Here is a 24161-nt window from a genome sequence, read left to right on the forward strand (position 1 = left end):
CCACCTAGGTGGGCCTAGTGTTGCTTTTCTAATCTCATTAATATATCCACAAATCCCTCCAATTGGGAAGGTTAGTACTTGGTTAGAAGAGGAGGGTAAATTGTGTTTCCCAGTTCTACAACGCATATATATACTTTCTTGATATATACCAGCTATAATCTTGAGCAGAAGAGTGACTTAAGGTATATAATAAGAAGAGCTGTCAAAAAATAGCTTTTAGTTCTAAGAAGTATCCAATATATTCTGTAGGAAAATAATCAGTTTCAGTCTTTCTCATTTGACCCATGAGTCTTTATCTAACTGGCTAGATATGACTGAAATAGTTAATTATATCTGTACCTATTATGTTTGATGCCTTAGTGAAAGTCTTTCTTACCTACCTTATTTGGGGGAATATTGATTTGTAGAGTAGTACTAACTTTCCTGGACCAACTTGAGCTGTTCTAACACAAAATGGATTTTGATATTTGAAGGAATTAGCAGAGAGCTTGTTTATATTCTTACACGAGATGATTTTCCAAGAGTCTGTCATCTATTTTGGAATATTACTTTGAAGTGCTAATAAGTATCCATATTGTAAAGATGGGATATTTTCTTAATGGCCTAAAAGGCACTTTTATTCAGGTTGTTCAAATGATTCTTAGTTTAAGGAAGGAACAATGGCTTCTTCAGGCCACATTTTCTTTTTCTTTTTTTTATGATTTATTTATTTTATTTTATTAAAAAAAATTTTTTTTTATTTATTCAGAGAGAGAGAGAGGCAGAGGCACAGGCGGAGGGAGAAGCAGGCACCATGCAGAGAGCCTGATGTGGGACTGGAAAGAGAAATAAAGAACATTTATATTATTAGTAACCCATTGTTAGGACTGAGGTAATTTGTATCAGTAAGTTATTTTGGTAATTAAAGCCAGTATCATTCAAACAAACCATTTTTTCACTGGAAGTCATTAAAAAATATAAAGAAGTATTCCTTTTTATATTTAGGTTCTGAAATGATGTTTGTTAATGCCCTGGTTCATAAGTCCAGAGTGACACATCATACAAGGTGTGACTAATTTCATCCAAGGATGGCGAGTAGAATCTACTTCGTTTTGTTTGACTTAACATTTGTGGAAACTTTTAGGTTTGTAGATTGAAAGGTCGTAAATAGAGGAGCCACTGTCTTCCTTAGAAGGTAACAAATATGATTTGACTTCTTAAAAATGCTGATTGTGATGTATTCCCTAGGTCACACGAGCCTCCTAATTGTGAATTACGCTACTCTTTGGAAAGTCTTCTGCTCATCACCCTTTTAGTATTTCATCCCAGTAACCACTCCATTTCTTGTTGAAATGCTATATCCTTCTTGCTGCTTTTATGCTCTAGTAGTTCGTTCTTTCTTTCTCTGCCCCATCCCCGTGGGTAGGAGAAAGGGAAGGGGCCTGCCTACCGGTGACAGAATGCAATAAGGAAGTAAATGTAGATGTTCTTGAACACAAGAACTGCCAATCTCCCCCCACCCCCAGATCTTGTCATCCAGTCATCTTAACTCTCAGCTTTAACTATTGCTTTAACTGAAGTTTGGAGTAGTTGAGGAGTCTCTTAGTGCTTTGGTCAGAACCGTAGGCTCAGTTACTTCCTTGGTGCTTTAGTCCTGGTTATGAAAAGTAGTCAAATGCAGCTGCCAGCCTCTTCATGCTGGTGGGGAGAAGGTACTTGGTGCTCTGTCAGCTGCTTTCTTATCGACTGGGCAAGGCAGAGGACTGGTGACATTGAAGCAGATCAGTGACTGCACATAAATTCTATATAAAAGTCTTCTTCCCCTTTCAGTTAAGTCAGTCACCTAGGTTTATACCTTTGGCTTATTGAATTTTTCAGCCCTTTAGTTTGTCATCATGACCTGTTTAATTTCTTTTAAAAGTCTCTCAAATTACCCCCACCCCAACCTAGGCCCTTATGTCCCTTCTCTGTATTATGTTTCACTCTTTGAACTGTGTAATCTTACCTCATAAAATGCAGACCACTGATCTTTACATCTTGAAATCATTGCGGTCCTCACTTAGGAGAAGTCTCCTGTGCCTTCCTATTTTCTCCTATAGCAGGTGTCTGTCTTTCACTGGTATTATACTTACTCACTGTATACCCCGGTTTTCTTCTTAGCAGTCTGTCCCCAAACTAACTAACCTTCCAAGGTATCTACCAATACTGCACATATATGAACTTCCATATCCAGATTTTGCTACTCAGTTACTTTATCCAAAGAAACTACTCTGCTCATCTAACCCATGGCAGTGCTTTCTGCCATTTTTCTGTGCTCTCTAAATTTTTCTGGGATACTTTGTGTAAGCCTTACTACTTGCATCATCTGTCTTGTGTGCTGACTTTTCACATGTGGTCATGAAGCCCTTGAAGAACAGAATGTGTTTTTGAATTCCCCATAGGCCGTACCTGCTTCTGTGCTTCCATCCCCACTGGTTCTCATCCAAGGACTGCCATGAGTTGTGGATATGTCCTTGATGAGCTGTGCATGACAGAATTGTGATAAATGTGTAAAAGGGAAAGATGAGCAGATGTTCATCCCAGTAAAGTAAAACTTTCTAGTGGTGCTACTTCATTGTGGATTGGTTTGCCTTGTAAACACAGTCTCATGGCAGGTGTTCCCTTGTAGGCTAAATGGCTGCTCTGCCACAGATGCTGTCAAGGAGATTCCTGCACAAGGTAGGAGGGGAGGGTATTATGCAGTTAGTTAGATAAACTTGGGCCCCTTCAACTTTGTGATTTTTTTTTTTTAAGACTTTATTTATTTATTTGAGAGAGGTTGAGAGAGAGAACACAGAAGGGCGGGGGGGGGGGGGGGAGGGAGAAGCAGGCTCCCCACAGAGCAGGGAGCCTGATGCCCAGCTTGATCCCAGGACCCTGAGATCATAACCTGAGCTGAAGGCAGGTGGGATCATAACCGACTGAGCCACCCAGATGCCCCTCAACTTTGTAACTCTAAGTAACTACTCTTTTGACCTAATAAAGTAGAGATCAGAGAGGCTGATGGGAATTGAGGGATTGACTAGGGTACTGTGAAGAAGTTAAACAGAAATTCTGATAATTTATAGCTGAGTAGTCATTATAGTTTATGGTCGTATTTTTCAGTGCTGTCTTTATATTCCATGATGTTGAAAACAAAATTCAAAATTATAAAATATGTTTTTGTGGCCTTCACATTTGATCATTTATTTGACTACTGAGAGAGTGCCATTTGGAAGGCTGTCTAGCCTATATAGATTCTTTATTTGAAAACTTTTTGAATTACTGAAAACAAAATGTTCATTGCAGCTGCGTGGTCATTTCACTTACTGGCAAATAGGAGAATTATGCTTACAATTTCCACAATGATAGAGGATGTGAACTTCAGCTGATTGAAATTTGCTTTTTTTCTCCCTTTTTAAATCAAATCCAGTGGTGAACATAGTAGTTTTTGTGCTCACTCTCTTGATTGTGAATTGATTTGTCACTGTTGTATTTGTTAGCTTATCCTAAGGCATGCCCAGCATTTTTCTCAAGTCTTTTGCGGGGAGGGAAGTCTCTAGAATCCTCACTTTATGATGAAGTATGTTTTTTTTTCCTATTTAAAAGTGATCCTTTTATTGTCATAAATGAGTTCTAGTCCTCAAGCAAGGATTTCAAAAACTGCTTCCCATTCTGACTGCAAAACCGATGTCATTCATGGCCTCTCCCACCTTTAAGCAGATAGGCTGCTTTTGTGGTCTCATAGACTTGTGGAATGTCTAAAAGAACTTTAAAGTTATTTGGTTCAATTTCTTTGTTCATTTAGGAAATGTTGTGGAGTCTCTACTATTTGTCAAGCCTCATTCTAGGTATAAGGAAACAAATGTATAAAAGTGTAAGACTGGGGTGCCTGGATGGTGCAGTTGCTTAAGCATTCAACTCTTGTTTTCAGCTCATGTCATGATCTCAATGTCTTAAGATTGAGCCCTTTGTTGGGCTCTGTGCTTAGCATGGAGTCTGTTTAAGATTCATTCTCCTGGGATGCCTGGGTAGCTCAGTGGTTGAGCATCTGCCTTCGGCTCAGGGCATGATCCTGGGTCCGGGGATCAAGTCCCACATCAGGCTCCCTGTGAGGAGCCTGCTTTTCCCTCTGCCTGTGTCTCTACCTCTTTCTCTGTGTGTCTCTCATGAATAAATGAATTTTTAAAAAAAAGATTATTTTTCCCTTTCCCCTGCCTTTCCTGCTCATGCTCTCTCTCTCTCTAAAATAAATAAATCTTAAAAACAAAATAAAACAAAAAACAGTATAGAACCTTCACCTTCTTGGCAAAAGTAAAATAAAACAAGAAGAGAGGCATTTCCACAGTGAAATAACTTTTTCATTATTTTAGAACAGCCTTAGGTTTTTCAGATGCAAGGTCATTATCAAATGAAGGGATCATAACGATCAAGGCTTGTTGCCAGTGGTGTATTTGCTTTGCCAAATACATATACGAATGGTCATGCCTTCTTTGGTATGTGTACTTAGTTCTTAAATGTGAACTAATATGATTTTGCCTCTGTATTAGTTTCCTATGGTTCCCACAACAAATTAGCATAAACTTGATAGCATAAAACAAATCTATTTTCTCGCTGTTCTGGAAACCAAAAGTCTGAAACCAAGGTACTATAGTATGGCCACTGTCCCTCTGAAGGTTTTAGAGGAGAATCGTTTGCCTCTTGTAGTTTCTAGTGGCTCTGGGCTTTCCTTGGCTTTGTACCACACCAATCTCTACCTCCATCTCTATATCATCTTTCCCTCTCTGTCTTTATGTCCTCTCTTCTTGTAAGGACACCAGGCATTGGATTTAGGGCCCACTTGAAATCCTAAATCCAGAATGATTTCATCTCACAATCACTAATTATGTCTACAAGAGCCCTATTGCCATATAAGGTCACATTCTGAAGTTCTGGGTGACATGAATTTTGGGGGTATCCTATTCAACCCACTGAAGCCTCTGGTCCTTTTTGACCCCAAATCTGTATTTATGTAGATCCACAGGCAGAAAGAAGTGAACTATTTGTGTGTGTGTATATATGTATCTCAAATGTTAATCCTTAGGCTTGAAAATAAAAGTAGTGAATTTTTAAAAAATATTTATTTATTTATTTACTTACTTACTTACTTACCTACTTACTTACTTATTTGACAGAGAGCATAAGCAAAGGAAGAGGGAGAAGCAGGCTCCCCACAGAGCAGAGAGCCCAATGCAGGACTAGATCCCAAGACCTGGGATCATGACCTTTGAGCCCAAGGCAGACACATAACCGACTGAGCCACCCAGGCTCCCAAAGGAGTAAATTAAATACTTCTGTTGTGTTAAAAATTTTTAGGAAAATAATTTTCTTTGCATTAATAATGAAATAAAGAATACAAAATAGACTTTCTTAAAAGAACAGTTTTCGGTTCAGAGCTGTATTAAGCAGTAGATACAAAGATTTCCTGTGTACTCCCTGCTTCACATGTGCATAGCCTCCCTCATTATCAACATCCCCCACCCAGAGTGTTATGTTTATTACAGTTGATGAGCCTACCCTGACATATCATTATCGCCCACCTTCTGTAGTTTACATTAGGATTTCCTCTTGATTTTGTACATTCTGTAGGTTTGGACAAATGTGTAATGACATGTATATACCATTATAGTATCACACAAAGTAGTTTTATTGCCCTAAAAATCCTCTGTGCTCTACGGATTCATCCATCTCTCTCCACTAAACTCTGTCTCCTGATATTTTCACTGTCTTGATAGCTTTGCCTTTTCTTGTCTTGTTTCTTATATGATGTCATATAGTTAGAAACAAAAATAACATAGCCTTTTTAGATTGACTTCTTTCACTTAATAGTATTCACTTAAGTTTCCTATATATCCTGTCATGACTTAATGGCTTATTTCTTTTTTTAGCACCAAGTAACATTCCATTGTCTGGATGTTCACCTACTGAAGTACATCTTGGGTTACTTCTAATTTTGGCAGTTATTAGTAAAGCATCTGTAAACATCAATGTGCAGGTTTTAGGCGAATCTAAGCTCTCACTTCCTTTGAATAGATACCAAGGAGCATGGATTGCTGGATTACATGGTAATAGGATATTTAGTTTTGCAAGAAATAGCCAAAATATCTTCCAAAGTGGCTGTACCATTTTTCTGTTGCTCCACATTTTTGCCAGTATTTGGTGTTGTCAGCATTGTGGATTTTGGCCATTCTAATACATGTGTAGTGGTATCTCAGTCTTTTAATTTGCATTTTCCTGATGACAAATGGGAAGCTTGTTTTCATATGGTTATTTGCCATCTGTATGCCTTTGGTGAGGTGTCTGTAGGGTCTTTGGCCTGTTTTTTTTTTAATTTTTTTTCTTTTATTTATTATTTATGATAGTCACACACACACACAGAGAGACAGAGAGAGAGAGAGGCAGAGACATAGGCAGAGGGAGAAGCAGGCTCCATGCACCAGGAGCCCGACGTGGGATTCGATCCCGGGTCTCCAGGATCGCGCCCTGGGCCAAAGGCAGGCGCCAAACCGTTGCGCCACCCAGGGATCCCTGGCCTGTTTTTTATTTTTATTTTTTTTATTTATTTTATTTTTTTTTCCTGGCCTGTTTTTTAAATCAGGTTGTTTGTTTTCTTATTGTTGAATTTTAAGAATACTTTGTATTATTTTAAATAATAGGCCTTTATCAGATATGTCTTTTGTAAATATTTTCTTGCTGTATAACTTGTAATCTAACTCTTTTGACAGTGTTTTGCAGGCCAGAAGCTTTTAATTTTAATGAAATCCAGTTTATCAATTCATTCTTTCATGAATCATGCCTTTGGTGTTATATGTAAAAAGTTATCACCAAAACCTATATAGATTCTCTCCTTTGTAAACTTCTAGGAGTTGTATAGTTTTTTTGTTTTAGGGTTAATTCTGTGATCCATTTTGAATTAATTTTTCTGAAGGGTCTGTCTAGATTCATTTTATTGCATGTGGATGTCCAGGTGTTATAGCATCATGGTTGAAAAGGCTGTCTTTTCTCCAGTGTATTGCTTTTGGTCCTTTGTCAGAGATCAGTTGATTCTATTTATATGGGGCTATTTATGGGCCTTCATTTCCATTATTCTGTGTATTCTTTTGTCAATATTATACTTTCTTGATTATTGTGGCTTTATAGTGAGTCTTTAAGTCAGATGGTGTCAGTCCTCCAGTTTTGTTCTTGCCCTTCATATTGTGTTGTCTGTTCTGGATCTTTTGCCTTTCTATGTAAAATTTAGAATCACTTTTTCAGTATCCACAAAATAAGTTGCTGGGATTTTCATTGCATTTGCCTGAATCCATAGGTCAAGTTGGGAAGACTTCACTTCTTAATAAGTTTGAGTTTTCTTATCCATGAACATGGACTAACTCTCCATTTATTTAATTCTTTGCTTTCATTCATCAGAGTTTTATAGTTTTCTTTATATAGATCTTGTACATATTTTATTATATTAATACCAACTGTTTCATTTTGGGGCTTGCCAATATGTAAATGATACTGTGTTTCAGATTTTAAATTTCACTTGTTCATTGCTGGCATATAGGAAAGTGATTGACTTTTATATATTCATGTTGTATATGCAACCTTACTATAATTGTTTATAAGTTCCAGGAGTGGTTTTTTTTTGTTGTTGTTGTTGTTCATTTCTTTTGGATTTGCATAGATTATCATGTCACCTGCAAACAAAAGCAGTTGTGTTTCTTCCTAATCTTTATATGTCTTATTGCATTAGCTAAGACATCCAGTATGATCTTGAAAAGCAGTGGTGTAAGGAGACTCCTTTGCTTTGCTTTGCTTTTCTTAGTTGGAAAACTTCAAGTTTCTCACCATTAAATATGATGGTGGCTGTAGTTTCTTTGTAGATGTTCATTAACAAGTTGTGGAAGTTCCCCCCTATTCCTGGTTATTGAGAGTTTTATCATGAAAGAGTGTTGTATTTTGTCAAATGCTTTTTCTGCACGTATTGATGTGATCATATGATTCTTCTGTAGCCTGTTGATGTGGGAGGTTACACTGAATGATTTGCAAATGTTGAATTGACTTTGTATACCTGGGATAAATCTCACATGGTCATGGTATATAATTCCTTTTATCCACTGTTGGATTCAATTTGCTAATATCTTTTTGAGAATTTTTGCATTTCTGTTTATGAGAGATATTGGCCTGTAGTTTTCTTGGAATATCTTTGCCTGGTTTTGGTATTAGAGTAACACTGGCTTCATAAAGTGACTTAGGAAGTATTTCCTCTGCTTCTGTCTTCTAAAAGAAATGATAGAAAAGTGGTGTAATTTCTTCCTTAAGTGCTTGGTAGAATTCACTAGTGCACCTGTCTGGTGCTTTCTGTCTTGGAAAGTTGTTGATTATTGATTCAATTTCTTTAATAGATATAGGCCTATAGGGATAGTCCATTTCTTGTGTGAGTTTTGGCAGGTTGGGTCATTCAGGGACTTATTCTATTTCATCTACATTATCAAATTTGTGGATATAAAGTTGTTGATAGTATTCCTTGATTATCCTTTTAATGTCCATTGGATCTGTATTGTGATGTCCTTTCTTTCATTTCTGATATTAGTAGTTCTTAATTGTACCAATCCTTGTTCCTACATCTCCCCCCCCCCCAGAAGGAATTTAATACAGTGAATAGATGTTGGGGAATGAAAGAGCAAAAGTGAAAGACAGTAATAACCTTAGGAAGTAGTCCCATGCCTAGATTGAAGGAAATAAGAGAATATTCTCATAAGATAGGAGTTTGAAAGGAGTATCCACAGAGCTGGTGTTCAGAGTCTGGGGAGGGCATAATGAGCCACCACTTCACCTGAGTAACATGGAGGAAGGGTCTGCAGAGTTGAGGGAAGTCTACTGCCATGTTCTTTTTTTTTTTTTTTTTAAAGATTGTATTTATTGAGAAAATGAGCAAGCGGGTGTACACCAAGCTAGGGGAGAGGCAGAAGGAAAGGGAGAAAGAATCTCAGACCCCATGCTCAGTGTGGAGCCTGATATGGGCTCAGTCTCATGACCCTGAGATCATGACCTGAGCCAAAATCAAGAGTTGGATGCTTCACTAAGCCACCTAGCCACCCTGCCCATGTTTTCTTCTTTAAAAAGCTGCCCATAAACATAATCCAGTCAACTGAAATGTAAAGTATAGGTAATTAGTGTTGAGTAAATATGGGTTTTGGAGTATAATCATAAAACACTAAATTCTAGCAGTCAAAAATAAAGGATAATAGAGTAAAAACAGGAGGAAGGAATTAGTGAAGGCAAAAACATGTATAGTGATTTATAAAAAGAACAGGGTTTTTTGGAGAAGAAAACTTGGAAGAGTTTGGATAAAGTTGATCCACATGTACTTAGACATAACACTTTAACTCTTTTTTCTTTTTAAGGTTTTGTTCATTTATTCATGAGAGACACATAGAAAAAGGCAGAGGCATAGGCAAAGGGAGAAGCAGGCTCCGTGCGGGGAGCCTGATGCAGAACTCTGTCCTAGGACCCCAGGATCATGATCTGAGCCAAAGGCAGATGCTCAACCACTGAGCCACCCAGGTGCTCCAGCAATTTAACTCCTAATTACAGACCCTCAAAAAATGCTGCTAATATGCGTAAGGAAGCACATGAGTGTTGATGCAGCATTGTTTGTAGTAGTAAAATCTAGAAACATTTTTAATATCTATCAGTAGAAATGGCTAAATAGTAGTGCTATATTCATACTATGTCCCATAGCATTTCAATCCACATGTATCATTATGTCTACATAGAAAAGTTACAAAGAAAGGTACTTGGTTGGCTCAGTTGGAAGAGTATGCAACTCTTGATCTTGGGGCCATAAGTTTGAGCCCCACATTGAGTGTAGGGATTACTTAAATAAATAAAACTTAAAAAGTTGCAAAGAGATACACTCCCCAAAAGGACCTGGCTCAGTTTCTTTTTTTTTTTTAATTTATTATTTATGATACTCACAGAGAGAGAGAGAGAGAAGCAGAGACATAGGCAGAGGGAGAAGCAGGCTCCATGCACCGGGAGCCCGACGTGGGATTGGATCCCGGGTCTCCAGGATCGCGCCCTGGGCCAAAGGCAGGCGCCAAACCGCTCCGCCACCCAGGGATCCCGACCTGGCTCAGTTTCATGGATGAATGCTTATAAATACTTAAGGAACTTTTATGAAAGCTTATTATGTGCTTTATATGAATTCTAAAAATAACACATGAAGTCCTATCACCATTATCATACTCACCCCTTTTTTATAGATAAGTACCCTGTGGCACAAAATGGTTAATTTGCCTGGTGTCAAAGTGACAGATCTGGGATATAAATCCAGGCAATCTTCCTCCAAAGGCTATACTGAACCACTATGCTATATACTCATCCCTGTGCTATCTAAACTATTTCAAATTGTAATGAAAGATGAAACTTGTCTAATGATTTTTTAAAGACTAATTAGTAAAATATCTAAATATGTAGTAAATACAGTATATAAAAAGAGAACTGCAGAACAATCTCAATCATATTAACACTATCCTAGTAAAATATTAGCAAAGTAGCAGAATTTTATTAGACTGTTAAACCTGCAACTTTAGCAAATGGAGCTATTCTAAGAAGATAAGGATTATTCACTGTTGGGAAATCTATTTCAGACTTTTTTTTTTTTAGAATTTTATTTATTCATGAGACACACACACACACACACACACACTCACACAGAGGCAGAGAGACACAGGCAGAGGGAGAAGGAGGCTTCATGCAGGGAGCCTGATGTGGGACTCGATCCCAGGACTCCAGGATCCGCCCTGGGCCAAAGGCAAGCACTAAACCGCTGAGCCACCCAGGGATCCCCCTCTATTTCAAAATCTTACCACACAAATCAAAGGAATAAAAGCAAATGATATTGTTTACTTAATAATTTTTCAAATGATAGAGGAAAATATTCTAGATTAAATAATTTAATATAGAAAAATAAGTATAATTGGAATAAAAATGAAAACTTATGTGCCCTTTTCCATTCCTAATTTCTTCCTTTCTAGAAGTAAACCCCTTTGGTGAATATCAGGTAAATCAGATAAAATATTTTAATGTATTCAGGTCATCTTACAGTGTTACTTAGCTGAAAAGTAAATAAAAGTCATGCTATTATGTACATAATGCTTACTGTTTTATCCTTAACCTTTATAGAATTGTGCGTTGTTTTTTTTCAAGTATATTTGACACAGAATGTTACCTTAGTTTCAAGTGTATAACATGGTGATTCAACATCTCTACACATTGCGCTCTGCTCACCACAAGTGTAGCTACCATCTGTCACCATACAACACTATTACAGTACCACTGATATATTCCCTGTGCTGTACCTTTTATTCCTGTGATTGTTTCATCCATAACTGAATGAAGGAACATAACTGAATGAACTGAATGAACATAACTGAATGAACTGCATCTCCCATTCTCCTTCACCTGTTTTGCCCACTCCTACCCTCCTTTACCCTGGCAATCATCATTTTAAACTTGTTCTTTGTAGGTCTAATTCTACTTTTCATTTGTTTATTTATTTGTTTTATCTTTTAGAATCCACATTAGAGTGAAATCATTTGGTATTTGTTTTTCTCTATCTGGCTTATTTCACTTAGCATAATACCCTCTAGGTCTTTGTTCCTTCTTTCTTTACCTGTATCTCATGGCAGTTAAACAAAGGGAGACAGAAGTGTGCAAGGGAGATGGAAACCTAAATTCAGATTTCCTTTAATAAGTCATGTTGTATATTGGCTGCTCCTTCTTCCCCGTTTCTCTGTGGGTGCTTCCTTTTTCTTCCAGATGAACTGCTTATTTTCAACTACTTACCTCAGGATCCACTTCTCAGGGGATGAAGATAGGCTGTCATTTTTCCTATAAAATTTCCTATCTATCTCTTGATGTGGCTGCTTGCATTCCCATGGTGTCATTTCAGTTTCATCCATTGTTTCCTTACATTCATTGTTGGGCTTGATTAGATGGAGGTCAGGTTCAGTTTTTTTGGGTTAAGAATACTTCACAAGTGGTGCTTTTTATTTCCTATTGCATCCTATCAAGAAGCATTAATATCTGGTTGTTCCACTTTTGGTGATAAGATTGCTCAATAACAGTGGCAGGGTAGTTGTTCTGCATTACGATGAACTCAAAGGTTCTTGAAAGCCCGGGCAAAAAGGGAGTATAACATATGGTGTAATCCTCATTGTTCAGTGCCTAGCAGTTATCTTTTGAGAATAGATAATGACTTTGCCAAGTACCATGGATGACTCTTCAATTAGAATACTTGAGAGAATCTTTTCTTTTTCTCTTTTTTAACATGAAAGAGAAATTAAATGATCTTGCTGGATGTTTTATACACACCCCTTTCCCTAGTGCCTAGTATAGTGCCTGACATGTATGTAACAGATGATTCAGTGAGATATTTATGGAATGAATGACCTAACAAAAGAATATATGTACCTACATGTATGTAGATTCCCTTAAGGGAACTTTCTCTCATCAGGTGTCCTGGATGAGAATTGCATTGTAGCACAAGAAGAGTAGTCATAATTTTCTCTTGGTACATATTTGCAAGTATTTGTTCTCAACTGTTACTTATAAGATCCAGTGTAGGTACTAATCTGGAGATGGATGAATGGGATGTTGTTTCACACCACCCTCAACCCTCCACCCCCTGCCTCTGTTTTTAGAGTGTGTACAGAAAAAGAAGAAAACAATTCTCATCTTAATTTTTCTCCCAATTCCCATGCTTTATTAGTACCACCATTGCTAGAATTTAGAGTTTTAGAGGAGGAATATGGGATGATTTTAAGAGAAAAATCCTTTCTATACATTGAGAAGATCACTCCCAGTTCTGAAAAGCTTTGGGCCTTTTTTGAAGGTCAGAGAAATACATTGTCTATTACAGGTAAATTAGATCATCCCGTTTTTTAAAAGTTTTTAATTTTAATTCTAGTACAGTTAACATACAGTATTAGGCTCTCATCCCATTTTTAGAATGTAGTGGGGAACAAAACAGGACACCAGTTCCTTTTTTTAATAGAGTTGGCACAATGTTGCATTAGTTTCAGGTGTACAACATAGTGATTCAACAACTCTATACATTATGCTCTGTTCATCACAGTGTAGCTACCACCTGTCACCATATAACACTGTTACAGTGCCATTGACAATATTCCCTGTGCTGTGTCTTTTACTTTGGTGACTTATTCAGTCCCTAACTGGAAGCCTGTATTTCCCTCTCCCCTTCACCCGTTTTGCCCATCCCCTGACCCTTTCCCTGATGGTAACCATCAGTTCTATTTATGGGCCTGCTTCTGCTTTTTGTTTGTTCGTTTTGTTTTTTAGGTTCCACATGTAAGTGAAATCACGTGATACTTGTTCTCCGACTTAGTTCATTTATCATAATACCCTCTAGGCCTGCCCACGTTGTCACAAATGGCAAGAATGCATCTTTTCCTTTTTTTTTTTTTTAAGGGCTGAGTGGTAGTACAATGTGTGTGTGTACATACATATGTGTACACACATACCATAACTTCTTTATTCATTCATCATGGATGGACACTTGGGTTGCTTCAGTATCTTGGCTATTGTAAATAATGCTGCAATAAACATAGGGATGCATATGTCTTTTTGAATTAGTGTTTTTGTTTTCTATGAGTAAATACCCAATAGTGAAATTTTTGCATCATATATTTCTATTTTTAATTTTCTGAGGAACCTCCATATTGTTTTCTGCAGTGGCCGCACCAGTGTACATATCCACCAGCAGTGCACAAGGGTTCCATTTTCTCCACGTCCTCACCAACACTTGTTATTTTTTGTCTTTTTTAATTTTAGCCATTGTGACAGTAGGAGGAGATATCTTGTTATTTTGATTTGCATTTCCCCGATCATTAGTGATAATGAGCATCTTTTCATATGTCTGTTTGCTATTTGTATGTCTTCTTTAGAAAGATATCTGTTCAGGTCCTCTATCCATTTTTAATCAGATTTGTGTGTATGTGTGTGTTTTATAAATTCTTCATATATTTTGGATATTAAGCCCTTACAGATATATATTTTTTAAATATCTTCTTCCATTCGATAGGTTGCCTTTTTGTTTTGTTGAAGGTTTCCTTCGCTGTGCAAAAGCTTTTTTTTTTTTTTTTTTTTTTTAATGTAGTCCCAATAGTTTCTTTATGTTTCCCTTGCCTTAGGGGAGACATACCTAGAAAAATATTGTTACAGCCAATGTTAGAGAAATTAATCATGTTCTCTTCTAGGATTTTTATGGTTTCAGGTCTCATATTTGGGTCTTTCATGCATTTTTGAGTTCATTTTATTATGTTTTAAGAAAGTGGTTGAGCCTTACTATTATGCACTTAGTTGTCCAGTTTTCCCAGCACCATTTATTGAAGAGACTGTCTTTTCCCCATTGTATACTCTTGCCTCCTTAGTCATAGATTAATTGTCCGTGTAATTGTGGGTTTATTTCTGGGCTCTCTATTCTGTTCCATTGATCTATATCTATTTTTGTGCCAGTACCACACTGTTTTGATTAGTGAAGCTTTGGAAAATCCATGGAAATGGAAATCCATGCATGATCAAAAAACTAATGTGCAAGAAAAAGTACGAATTGCAGCAATTTATTTTTATTTTTCATTTTTTTAAAGAGAGTGGAGAGAAGGGCAGAGGGAGAGAGAGAATCTTAAGCTGGCTCCATACCTAGCCTGTGGAAAGAGAGAAGGAGGGAGAGAGAACGAGCAGGGGGATAGGGTAGAGGGAGGGAGAGAATCTTAAGTAAGCCCCACATACAACGTGGAGCCTGACGTGGGGCTCAATCCACAACCCTGAGATCATGATGTGAGCCAAATCAAGAGTCAGACACCCAACCGGGCCACGCAAGTGCCCCTATTTTTATTTTCTATATTTGTTTCTATTGGGAGAATTTGAGTTTAGGGATTATGGATTATTTGAATGATTTGAATGATTATTTTGGGGGTATAAAATTTACTTTCCCAAACATGTCCATGTCCACCATATTTGGCTTATTTAATGAGGAATGTTATAATTGTTCTAATGTTTCTTTATAAAAGCAAATTGGTTCTGACTTGCCCAGAATTTGTATCACTTGCCCAAAAGTTGTATCACTGAGCAATTTAAGGGTTAAAGTAGCTTCCCAGTGTTATTCTGTACTTAGTCCTATTTTTCCCCTCTCTTTGAACTTCTAGTTCATTATAATGCTTCTGGGAATACAAACAGTGAGATGTGCCTCGATTTATACTCAGCTTCAAGGCTCTTACAGTGCTTGTCAGCCTCAGCTTTTTTTCTCTGGGGACCTTTCATATCTCTTAGCTCCTTGCAGCCAACTGAAAATCTCTGTGCTTCTGTTGCCTGCCAGCTTAATGCAAAACTGAGAGTCAGAGAAGTGGCCCCAGGGAGGAGAAACAACCTGGGTCCCATGGCATCGGGACTTCAGGTAGTAGTCTGGTTTGTCACTTTGGATTAGAATGGAAGAGAGCTATGGCCTGGTACATTACTTATTTCTTGCTATAGGAGAGACATAGTTTGTAAAGGGCTTTGAGACTCTCCTGACAGAAAGGCAGGGAAATGAAAGATTTAGCACAGATACACTAAGCTATTACTGCAGACTGCCTAGCAGATGTAATGTCGATTGAGAATGGTAATGCCACATGGAAGGAAACATTCTCTATTAAATTTTTTATTTTATGCCAATAATTTTCATGCAGAAATATCTATTCAGGCAGTAGGCAGCATACTTAAAAAATTAGCATCTTTGTAAATTTCTAATAAGACTACAGGCTCCACATTTTTCTAAAATCACAGTATTTTGCACGTCAATATGGACTTCTCACAATAAGTCTTGTTCTTGTATTCATATTTGAGGACTGTAGACATTGTACAGAGTTTAAAATGGGTTTACATGCTTGTGGAGTCATAGGCTTTGCTCTCTAAAGCAGTGCTTCTTAAACTTTAATGTACGTAGGAATCACTTGGGGATCCTATTAAAGTGGAGATTCTGATTCAGTGGGCCTAGGACCTGATATTCTGCGTTTCTCACAAGGTCCCAGGTGATGCCAGTGCTGTTGGTTTAGGGGCCATTATTTGAATAGCAAGGCTTAAAAGAAACAAATACACAAATTCACTAGAAATACTTCTTGTTTTCTAAACTCATTGAATAAATATGCTAAAAACACTTAAAGCGTAGCAAATAAATGCTTTTGTGACAATGAATCTTGCTAACAGAAATATCTAATAACCTCTTCTGCCTGGTACTCTATTAGATTCTGGTCCTGCAAGTCCTCAATTATTTATTTTCATGACTGGCTTAACACCTTAAAAAAATACAAGAAGTAGTAGATTTTTATACACTGATGTAACAGTTATATATTCTTAAATGAGGGTATTCTGTGTGCCAAAGTGTCTGGAAATATATCGGAGTACAGCTGTGGGGGAACCAGAAGAAGGTTTAACTGGGAGCTCAGCATAGCTCTTAGAGGTAGATGGCTTTCTGTAGCAGGTAGGAAGATCACTTCTGAGGTTCCCTCTAAATCTGAGTCTGTAAATAATCACCTAGTGGTGTGCTCTTCACCACTACAAAATTAAAAACAAGTTTTAATAGACTTTATTCCTGCTTGATAACGTTACTATCCTCAAATATTTTTAAAAAGTTTGTTGGAGGGTGCCAAGTAGCACAGTCCATTAAGTGTCCAACTCTTGATTTTGGCTTAGGTCATTATCTCAGGGTCATGAGCTTGAGCCTTATGCTGTGCTCCACGTTGAGTGTGGGGCTTGCTTAAGATTCTCTCTCTCAAAAAAAAAAAAAAAAAAAAAAAAGATTCTCTCTCTCTCCCTCTCCCCACCCCCCTGCTCATTCTCTCTCCCTCATTCTTTTCCTCTGTCTCATTAAAAATAAATAAATAAAATGTTTGTTGGCTGTTCCCATTTCTGAACCTCTTTCCCCCACTTCCCACCTCCAGCACCCTCCCTCTGAATTCTTAGTGTATCAACATCATCTGCTTTTTCATTCACTGAGTATGTATTTGAGTACTTACTGTATACAGATAGGTTATTGTTAAAAAAAAAAGGTTATTGTAGTAAATGATCTGGGGGATCCAAAATTGAATAAAGTGCAATCTCTCTTTCAAGATACTCCGTCTCCTGAAGGAGGTAAAATAGCACAGATAATCTGTGTGAATCAATCTGTCGACACCCTCTAGAAAGTGCTTTGTGGGTTCAGAGGAGAAAGAAATGAATCACTGGGGTCTGGAATCACTAGGAGACCCTTTATAGAAAAGATAGCTTTTGAATTGGGTCTTGAAAGCTAGATAACCTTTCCTGGCTGTTCCAAGCAGTATGTTCCAAGAGAAAACCGCACCAGCAAAGTCTGGATGCAAGACAGTAAGGAGATGCAGAATTGTATGGACTGTAGATTCAGTGCATTCTTGGATTTATAACTTCAGGATTTGGACTGTTCATTTGTGAATGACCCTTGAAGGGTTTTGTGGATTACTGATTTTAATCCCTTGTGAAGAGCTTGGTGTCTCAGGCAGTGAGTAAGGCTAGTCATTGGTTCAGCAGCATTCACAGCAGAGTCCATCTTTATTCTCTATTCATTCTCATTCCATTTTTCCTTTTACTGTATATTATGTGGGAAAACATTATAGACTTAACAATAATTTAGGATTTGTGAGGAGCTTGTAATTCCCTTCAGTTGCCAAAGCTCTCATACAAATGGGATGACCATATAATTTATTGCCTGACCTGTAATAATATTCCATGGCAACAGGCATAAGCTGGGTTTGTCTCAAGCAAGTTGTTTGGCCAACTAGAATGTATGATTACTCTGTACTTCATGTTAGTTGGAGGAAAGCTTATGGATTGGGGCAGTAGGATGTTATTTAGGAAAGCAAGTCTGTGGATGGTCCTACATGCTAGGTTAAGGATTTAGGCTTTTGTACTGTAGACAGAGAAAAACCCTTGGAGCTTTGTTGGCTGGTTGGTTGGTTAGTTGGTTGGTTGGTTTGGTTTGGTTTTTGTATTCTTTTGGCAAATGATTTGATATATGCAAAGCAGCATTTGGAAAGATTAGTTTGACCTCTGTGGGCAGGTTAGATTGAAGGGAAATCCTCAATTCAAGGAGTGTCTTACTAGTTCCCATTAAGGGTGTATTTGAATAGTAGCCACTCATGGGTTTAATGTACAAGGAAAATTTGTTAACGTATTTTTATAATTATGAATAGAGAAGCTTTAATAATTCACTTCCAATATGTGTTATTACTGACATTAGTTCATACTTCTGAAGGAGATCCTGTTGGATTGGTGTCTTGTTCAGTGAAGTTTTCTCGAAAGAGGCACAGTACTGGGGCTTAGCAGTGAGTGCCAGAGCATTTGGTATATGCTAGCATTATAGCGCATATATATGTTAATATTGTAACAATTAAAATTTGACCTAACAGAGTGCTTAATCAAAAAAGTCTTTAGAAAATTTATTTCTAAAATACTGTCTTTTATCATGTAACAAATATTTCAACTTCATGTCTATCTGGAGAGAATGTTAATTTCACAGTAATTCCTATTCCTCTAGTGCATATATCCCCTTTTTCTATCCCCATGCGTAAAATAGGTTGGACTTTTGAGAGAGGAAAGTTATTTTCTATGGGGGGAACCAGACAGATCTCCATGAAGAGGACATCAATCTTTGAAGAATTGATTATGTAGTAGTGGTGAAGAGGACACTGCAGGTAGAGAAAACATTGTATGCAAAGAGAAGGGGTGGGGCACCTGGGTGGCTCAGTGGGTTAAGCCTCTGACTTGTGATTTCTGTTCAGGTCATGATCTTATGGGTCATGAGACTGAGCCCCTCCTGGGGCTCCGTACAGGGCAGGAAGTCTGCTTGAGAGTCTCTTGTTCTCTGCTCCTCCCCCACCTCATGTGCTTATTCTTTCTCTCTTTAAAATGAGTAAATCTTTTATAAAAAAGAGAAAAGGGAAAGCAGAAAAATTGTAGGTCGTGCTTTGGGAAAAGCAACTGGCTTCTGGGTGGCTTCAGAAATGCTGTGGAAATAAGAGCTGGCACATGGCATCACCATCCAGTTAGGTGGTCATGGAGGATACAGGGAAGTTTAAGGAGATAAAGGTTTTTAGTGCTCAAAGATAGCTCAATTAAAAAAAAAAACCTTCTAATGGAAGAAAATATTCTTTACTTGTTGAAGAAGCTCCTATTTAAAGCTAGCCTGTCACTTTATTTTTTTAGTGAATTAGGGTACAGTATTTGCCGTTTCACTCATGTGCATTTTATTTTTTATTTATTTTTTTTCATGTGCATTTTATATAAGATCACATTACTTGACACATCTCAGACTGAAATGTTTAATATTTGGTACAAAAAATGCATGTGGGTATAATTATCTACTGACTTATAGATGATTAGAGATGCTTTTCAGTTTTCTTGGCAAGAAGAAGAGCTAATGAACTGAAGAGAATGACCAACCTAGAAAATACCATAAGTTTACATCTGTATATTTATATATGTTGTCTAAATATTCCATCATTAAAGGCTAAAATTCTCCATGTCTGTTAACATCTTCTATTCAGATGTCTTTGTAGGTTTTTGTTGTTTCTTTTAAATAAAATAAATTTAAAAGTTTACTTTAAGTCTTAATTTAAAAAAAGGAATGATTATGCTCCCTCTTTTCCTGGTCTAGAGCTACTTGTCTTTATTTTACTTAAGCACTAAAGCATTTGACACATAAAGATGTTTCCCTGGGAGGATTTTGTTTAGGCTTAGGGCTGACATGAAAAGAAACAATTTGTCAGACTAGTGGAGCTTGCTAACAATTTAAATAAACAACCTGTCTTTCCCTTTATACTGCATATTAATAAAAATGTTAATAGTAAAGCACCTCTTTTACACCCTACAGGGTGGAGAGATGATTGGGTCAGAGACCATTTTCTTGCTTTGGGCCTCTTCAACACAACTGTTAGCTGAATGCGGCTTATCAGTTGCATGCTTATTAGCTTGATTTTTTTTTTCTTAAGATTTTATTTATTCATGAGAGATACAGAGAGAGAGGCAGAGACACAGGCAGAGGGAGAAGCAGGCTCCATGCAGGGAGCCCAATGCGATCCCAGGCCTCCTGGATCAGGCCCTGGGCTGAAGGCGGCGCTAAACAGCTGAGCCACCCAGGCTGGCCAGCATGATTGATGTCTTTGTACTATCAGGTATTTAATGCAGCCAAATTTGATTGTTGCCTTGTTTTTGTTATCATCTGGCATGTAAATATTTTTGCCATGTAAATATTTCAGAGTCAAAGCAGTTAAATTTAGAATATACTTCTCTGTAAACATGCTTTGATGGATGATGACTAACTCTTCAAAAGTGGGCTTCCTTAGATTATATAACTGAAGATGGTTATCTGTATTTGACATTTTTCTCCGCTCCTTATCACCACTATTTGGAGAGCTCTTCAAGGTAGAGCATGCCATGCCTTATGCATTTGTGCCCTCAGTATCTAGTAGATGCTCCATAAACGACTGCCAGGTTATTTGATGACTTGACTTTTGATAATGACCAACTTTGTTGCTTTATGATAATATTTTTATATCACCTTCTTGAATTTTCAGCACAATTCACTCTGGAATCTCGTATCAGTATAATTGGCTTTGTTTAAAACAAAACAACAGGGCCCAAATAGTTACTTATTTAAGCCCCATGTTACCAAACTAAGGCTTAATTACAGTTTTGGCTTTCCCAGAAATGGAATTTTAAACCAGTCAACCAGGAAATGCCTGATCTGCTATAGTTCGGTAATAATGCCTCATAGATACCCTGCCATCCCCAAAAGGAAAGTGACTTTGCAGTAACTAACCCACTTTTTTTTTTTTTTTTTTTTTTGCCTAATAAAAACTTCCCTTTTCCTGCTCACTAATGCCTTTATTTTATACAAGTCCTTGGAGCTCCATTTCTCTTTGTTAGATTGGATGCTGCCTGATTCACATTGATTTTTGCTCAGATGAACTCTTAAGATTTTTAATATTCCTCAGTTCATCTTTCAACAGATTGCACAGTTGTCAAGAGCTGGTCATACACTGATGAGGGAAGGATCTGTTGATTGTGATAAGGATAGTGAGGGAATAAGACTAGTGAGAGAAGTCTCATCTTTCCAGTTAATGATTAGGGTGTTAAAAATAATGAAATTAGTTACATGTGTCAAATATTCAGATATTTTTAACATCTTAATTTGCTTTTAGCAGATTATAACTTATTGGTTGCTAGCAAAAATAGTAATCCACCTTTGGCTGCATGATTATGGTAACTTGAAAATAAGACTAGTGCTATTTGGCTTTTCCTAAGAAAATAATAAGTTAATAGAAATATTTCAAATATTTGGGCTTGTTTACTTGCCAGCATCAACATGGCTCTTTATACCATTCAGAAATTGAATTGTTGGTAAAGTAAAAACTTTTTGGGCTTAACTACTAAACTGTCTGTGAAATGGGTGGGCAAAGAGTAGTCTTTCCTGCCTCATCAGGGCCTGATGTTCATTGTCACTCTATTGCCATGGTCCAGTGAATAGATTTCCATAAACACATAGGGTGTTAAAGATGGTGCCTGAAACTACACCAAGGATTACTTTTTGAACTAAGTGAACAGTTGCTAAAGTAGTCTATTTTATTTTGTGGATGGCAAGCTAATATTTTCTTTGATGAAATTTGGGTTCAATATTTTGGAAGTAGAAAATTTGTATTTTAATAGCCTCTTTAATAGTCTCTCACTGAGCACATCATTTTCACCAAAATGTGAGATGAGGCAGGAGAGGCTTTTGGATCACAACCTGAAAAATCTTTCTTTAATTCTTCTCTTTATTATTTTGTTTTATCTGAGAAGCATGGTAGGGATAGAGTCAGCAAACTTAGCTTTGGTTTTGTATTCTTTCCAAATTGATAATAATCCAGTAAATTTTTTCTTGTTGCACTATAAAGTTGTTGAAATATTAATTTAAAAGAATGAATTAATTCTTAATTTCTTAATTGTTTAAAAACAATCACTTTTGTGTATTTGGAAATACAGGAAGTCTTATTTGATGAGTTTCTAGGCTTCAGAAGTTAGTACTTCTATTTTGTTGATCTAACTAAGGGTGAGAATAATAAGATACTAAAAATTAAAACCAGTTGATGAATGATTTGTAAATAACAAGTGGAACCAACTTAATAAATTTTCTTTTTATTAGCCTTTCTGTATTATTTGCCTTTTATGGAAACACTTATTAATTTTGCATTTTTAAAATTTCCAGGTAACCTGGGTTTTTACTCCTGTAACAACCGAAATAACAAGTCTTGATACAGAGAATATAGATGACATTTTAAGTAAGTACCTTGATATTTTTAAAGAACACTTTTTTTTTTTATAAAGAGCTGGTTTATATACAAAAACAAAGTTAAATCTCAATTACGAGAACAGTTGAGGAGCTGGCATTCTGATTAGTTTCATGGTTTCCTGAATTAACAAAGCACTTTTGGTTTTGATTTTTAGTAAGATTTCTTAAAATGTGTAAGTCTCCTTTCCTGTGTTACAAATAAACTTTTGGTCTTGTTTTATTTCTTTGCCTTGTCTTAAGTACTACTGTTAACAAAAAGTATTTTTGCTAGAGCTTACTTACAGGTCAGCAGGTCCCACTGTGCAATAATAAATGTTCACACAGTGGGAACTGTGTTACTAAATGATCTTAGGACATAGTCTAGAAATCTTTTGTCTTTTTAAACTTTTAATTAATTTACCCCCTCTGATCTCTTTTATTGTAATTGGCTCATTAAGTTAAATAAATATTTTACTGAATGCTTTGCTGACAGTGCGAATATGGATAAAGCTAACTTGGGAACAACATTTCTGTTTTTAAAAGTAGTAGAAGGAAGGTGAACACATGGTTGATAGAAAATCTTAATTTAGGAGATTTAAGAAAATGTAAAACGCATAAATGATTTCTTGCTGCTGCTTTTTAAAAAGCACTCCATTTCATCCACTGGTTTGAGTGGAACAAAATGAAAAATGTTAAGAGTAAAAGGAGTTATTCATTGAGCATCATAAACTGTTTTGTGTTCTTGGAACTGGTTTTAAATGCTAAAATGTCTGTCCCACATTATGGGATCTCTTTAGAGCAATGGCTCTATATAACCTTTAGCATGCATGAGTCACCTGGAGGACTTATTAATATCCGTACTGCTAAGTCTGGTTCCAAGTTTCTAACAGAAACAGTAAAAAAAAAAAAAAAAAAAAAAAAAAGAAACAGTAGACTCCAGCTGAGAATTTGCATTTCTGTAAATTTCTACCTGCTGCTCCTGCTTCTGGTCCAGAGAGTACAGTTGGTGAACCACTGCTTCAGATTGAAGAAGTAAAGTGTATAAAAAGTGCTTTGAGGGTAAAAAAAGAAGAAGGGAATTGAAACTCAATCATTCTCCTTTCATTTTTCAAATTCTAGAATATCTCTATGCTTTATTTTTATAAGTACTTGAGTTTATCTATGTATGAAGTTTAGGCAAAAGAAACAAAGGTATCTTTCTCTTGACTTCACATCCTCATATGTAAATGATACTTTATTTTTATAACAAAGACTAGCTCTTTAATGGATAAGAACCAGAAAATGTGCATGTTATGCAACATTATTGGTTGTAGTTTACTTGTTGCAACTAGGAGAGACATCTGAACTTTAGAAATAGCTTAATTACACAGGTCTTTTTTGTGAAATAGAATGTTCTTGCACAGCCAGTTCTCAGTTACTCTTATATATAGGAGATCAAAAAATGGGTTATTAAGGGTTGCCTGGGTTGCTCAGTCATTTTAGCATCTGAGTGTTGATTTCAACTCGGGATTGTGGATCCGAGCCCTGCTTTGGGGCCTGCTTAAGATTCTTTCTCTCCCACTCCCTCTGCACCCCCATCCCCACACATGCTCTCTTTAAAAAAAAAAAAAAAAAAAGATAAAATCAAGATCATTTCACTTCACTTTTAATGAAAGTAGGCTATTTAATATATTTTTTAAATTTTTATTTATTTATGATAGTCACACACACAGAGAGAGAGAGAGAGAGGCAGAGACACAGGCAGAGGGAGAAGCAGGCTCCA

The 24161-nt window shown here is 36.8% G+C and overlaps 1 protein-coding gene across 1 annotated transcript in view; it reads left to right on the plus strand.

Moving 5' to 3' along the window:
- ERP44 (endoplasmic reticulum protein 44) overlaps nucleotides 1-24161 on the plus strand; it is a 93599-nt gene that overhangs the window by 13042 nt on the left and 56396 nt on the right. The window contains exon 2 of the mRNA XM_055302430.1: nucleotides 22337-22409. Within this exon, the coding sequence (XP_055158405.1) occupies nucleotides 22337-22409 (73 nt within the window). The remainder of the gene's footprint in view (nucleotides 1-22336; nucleotides 22410-24161) is intronic.

Source organism: Nyctereutes procyonoides, unplaced genomic scaffold (genome assembly GCF_905146905.1).
Source record: "Nyctereutes procyonoides isolate TBG_1078 unplaced genomic scaffold, NYPRO_anot_genome, whole genome shotgun sequence".
In the NCBI taxonomy this organism is placed as follows: Eukaryota; Metazoa; Chordata; class Mammalia; order Carnivora; family Canidae; genus Nyctereutes; species Nyctereutes procyonoides.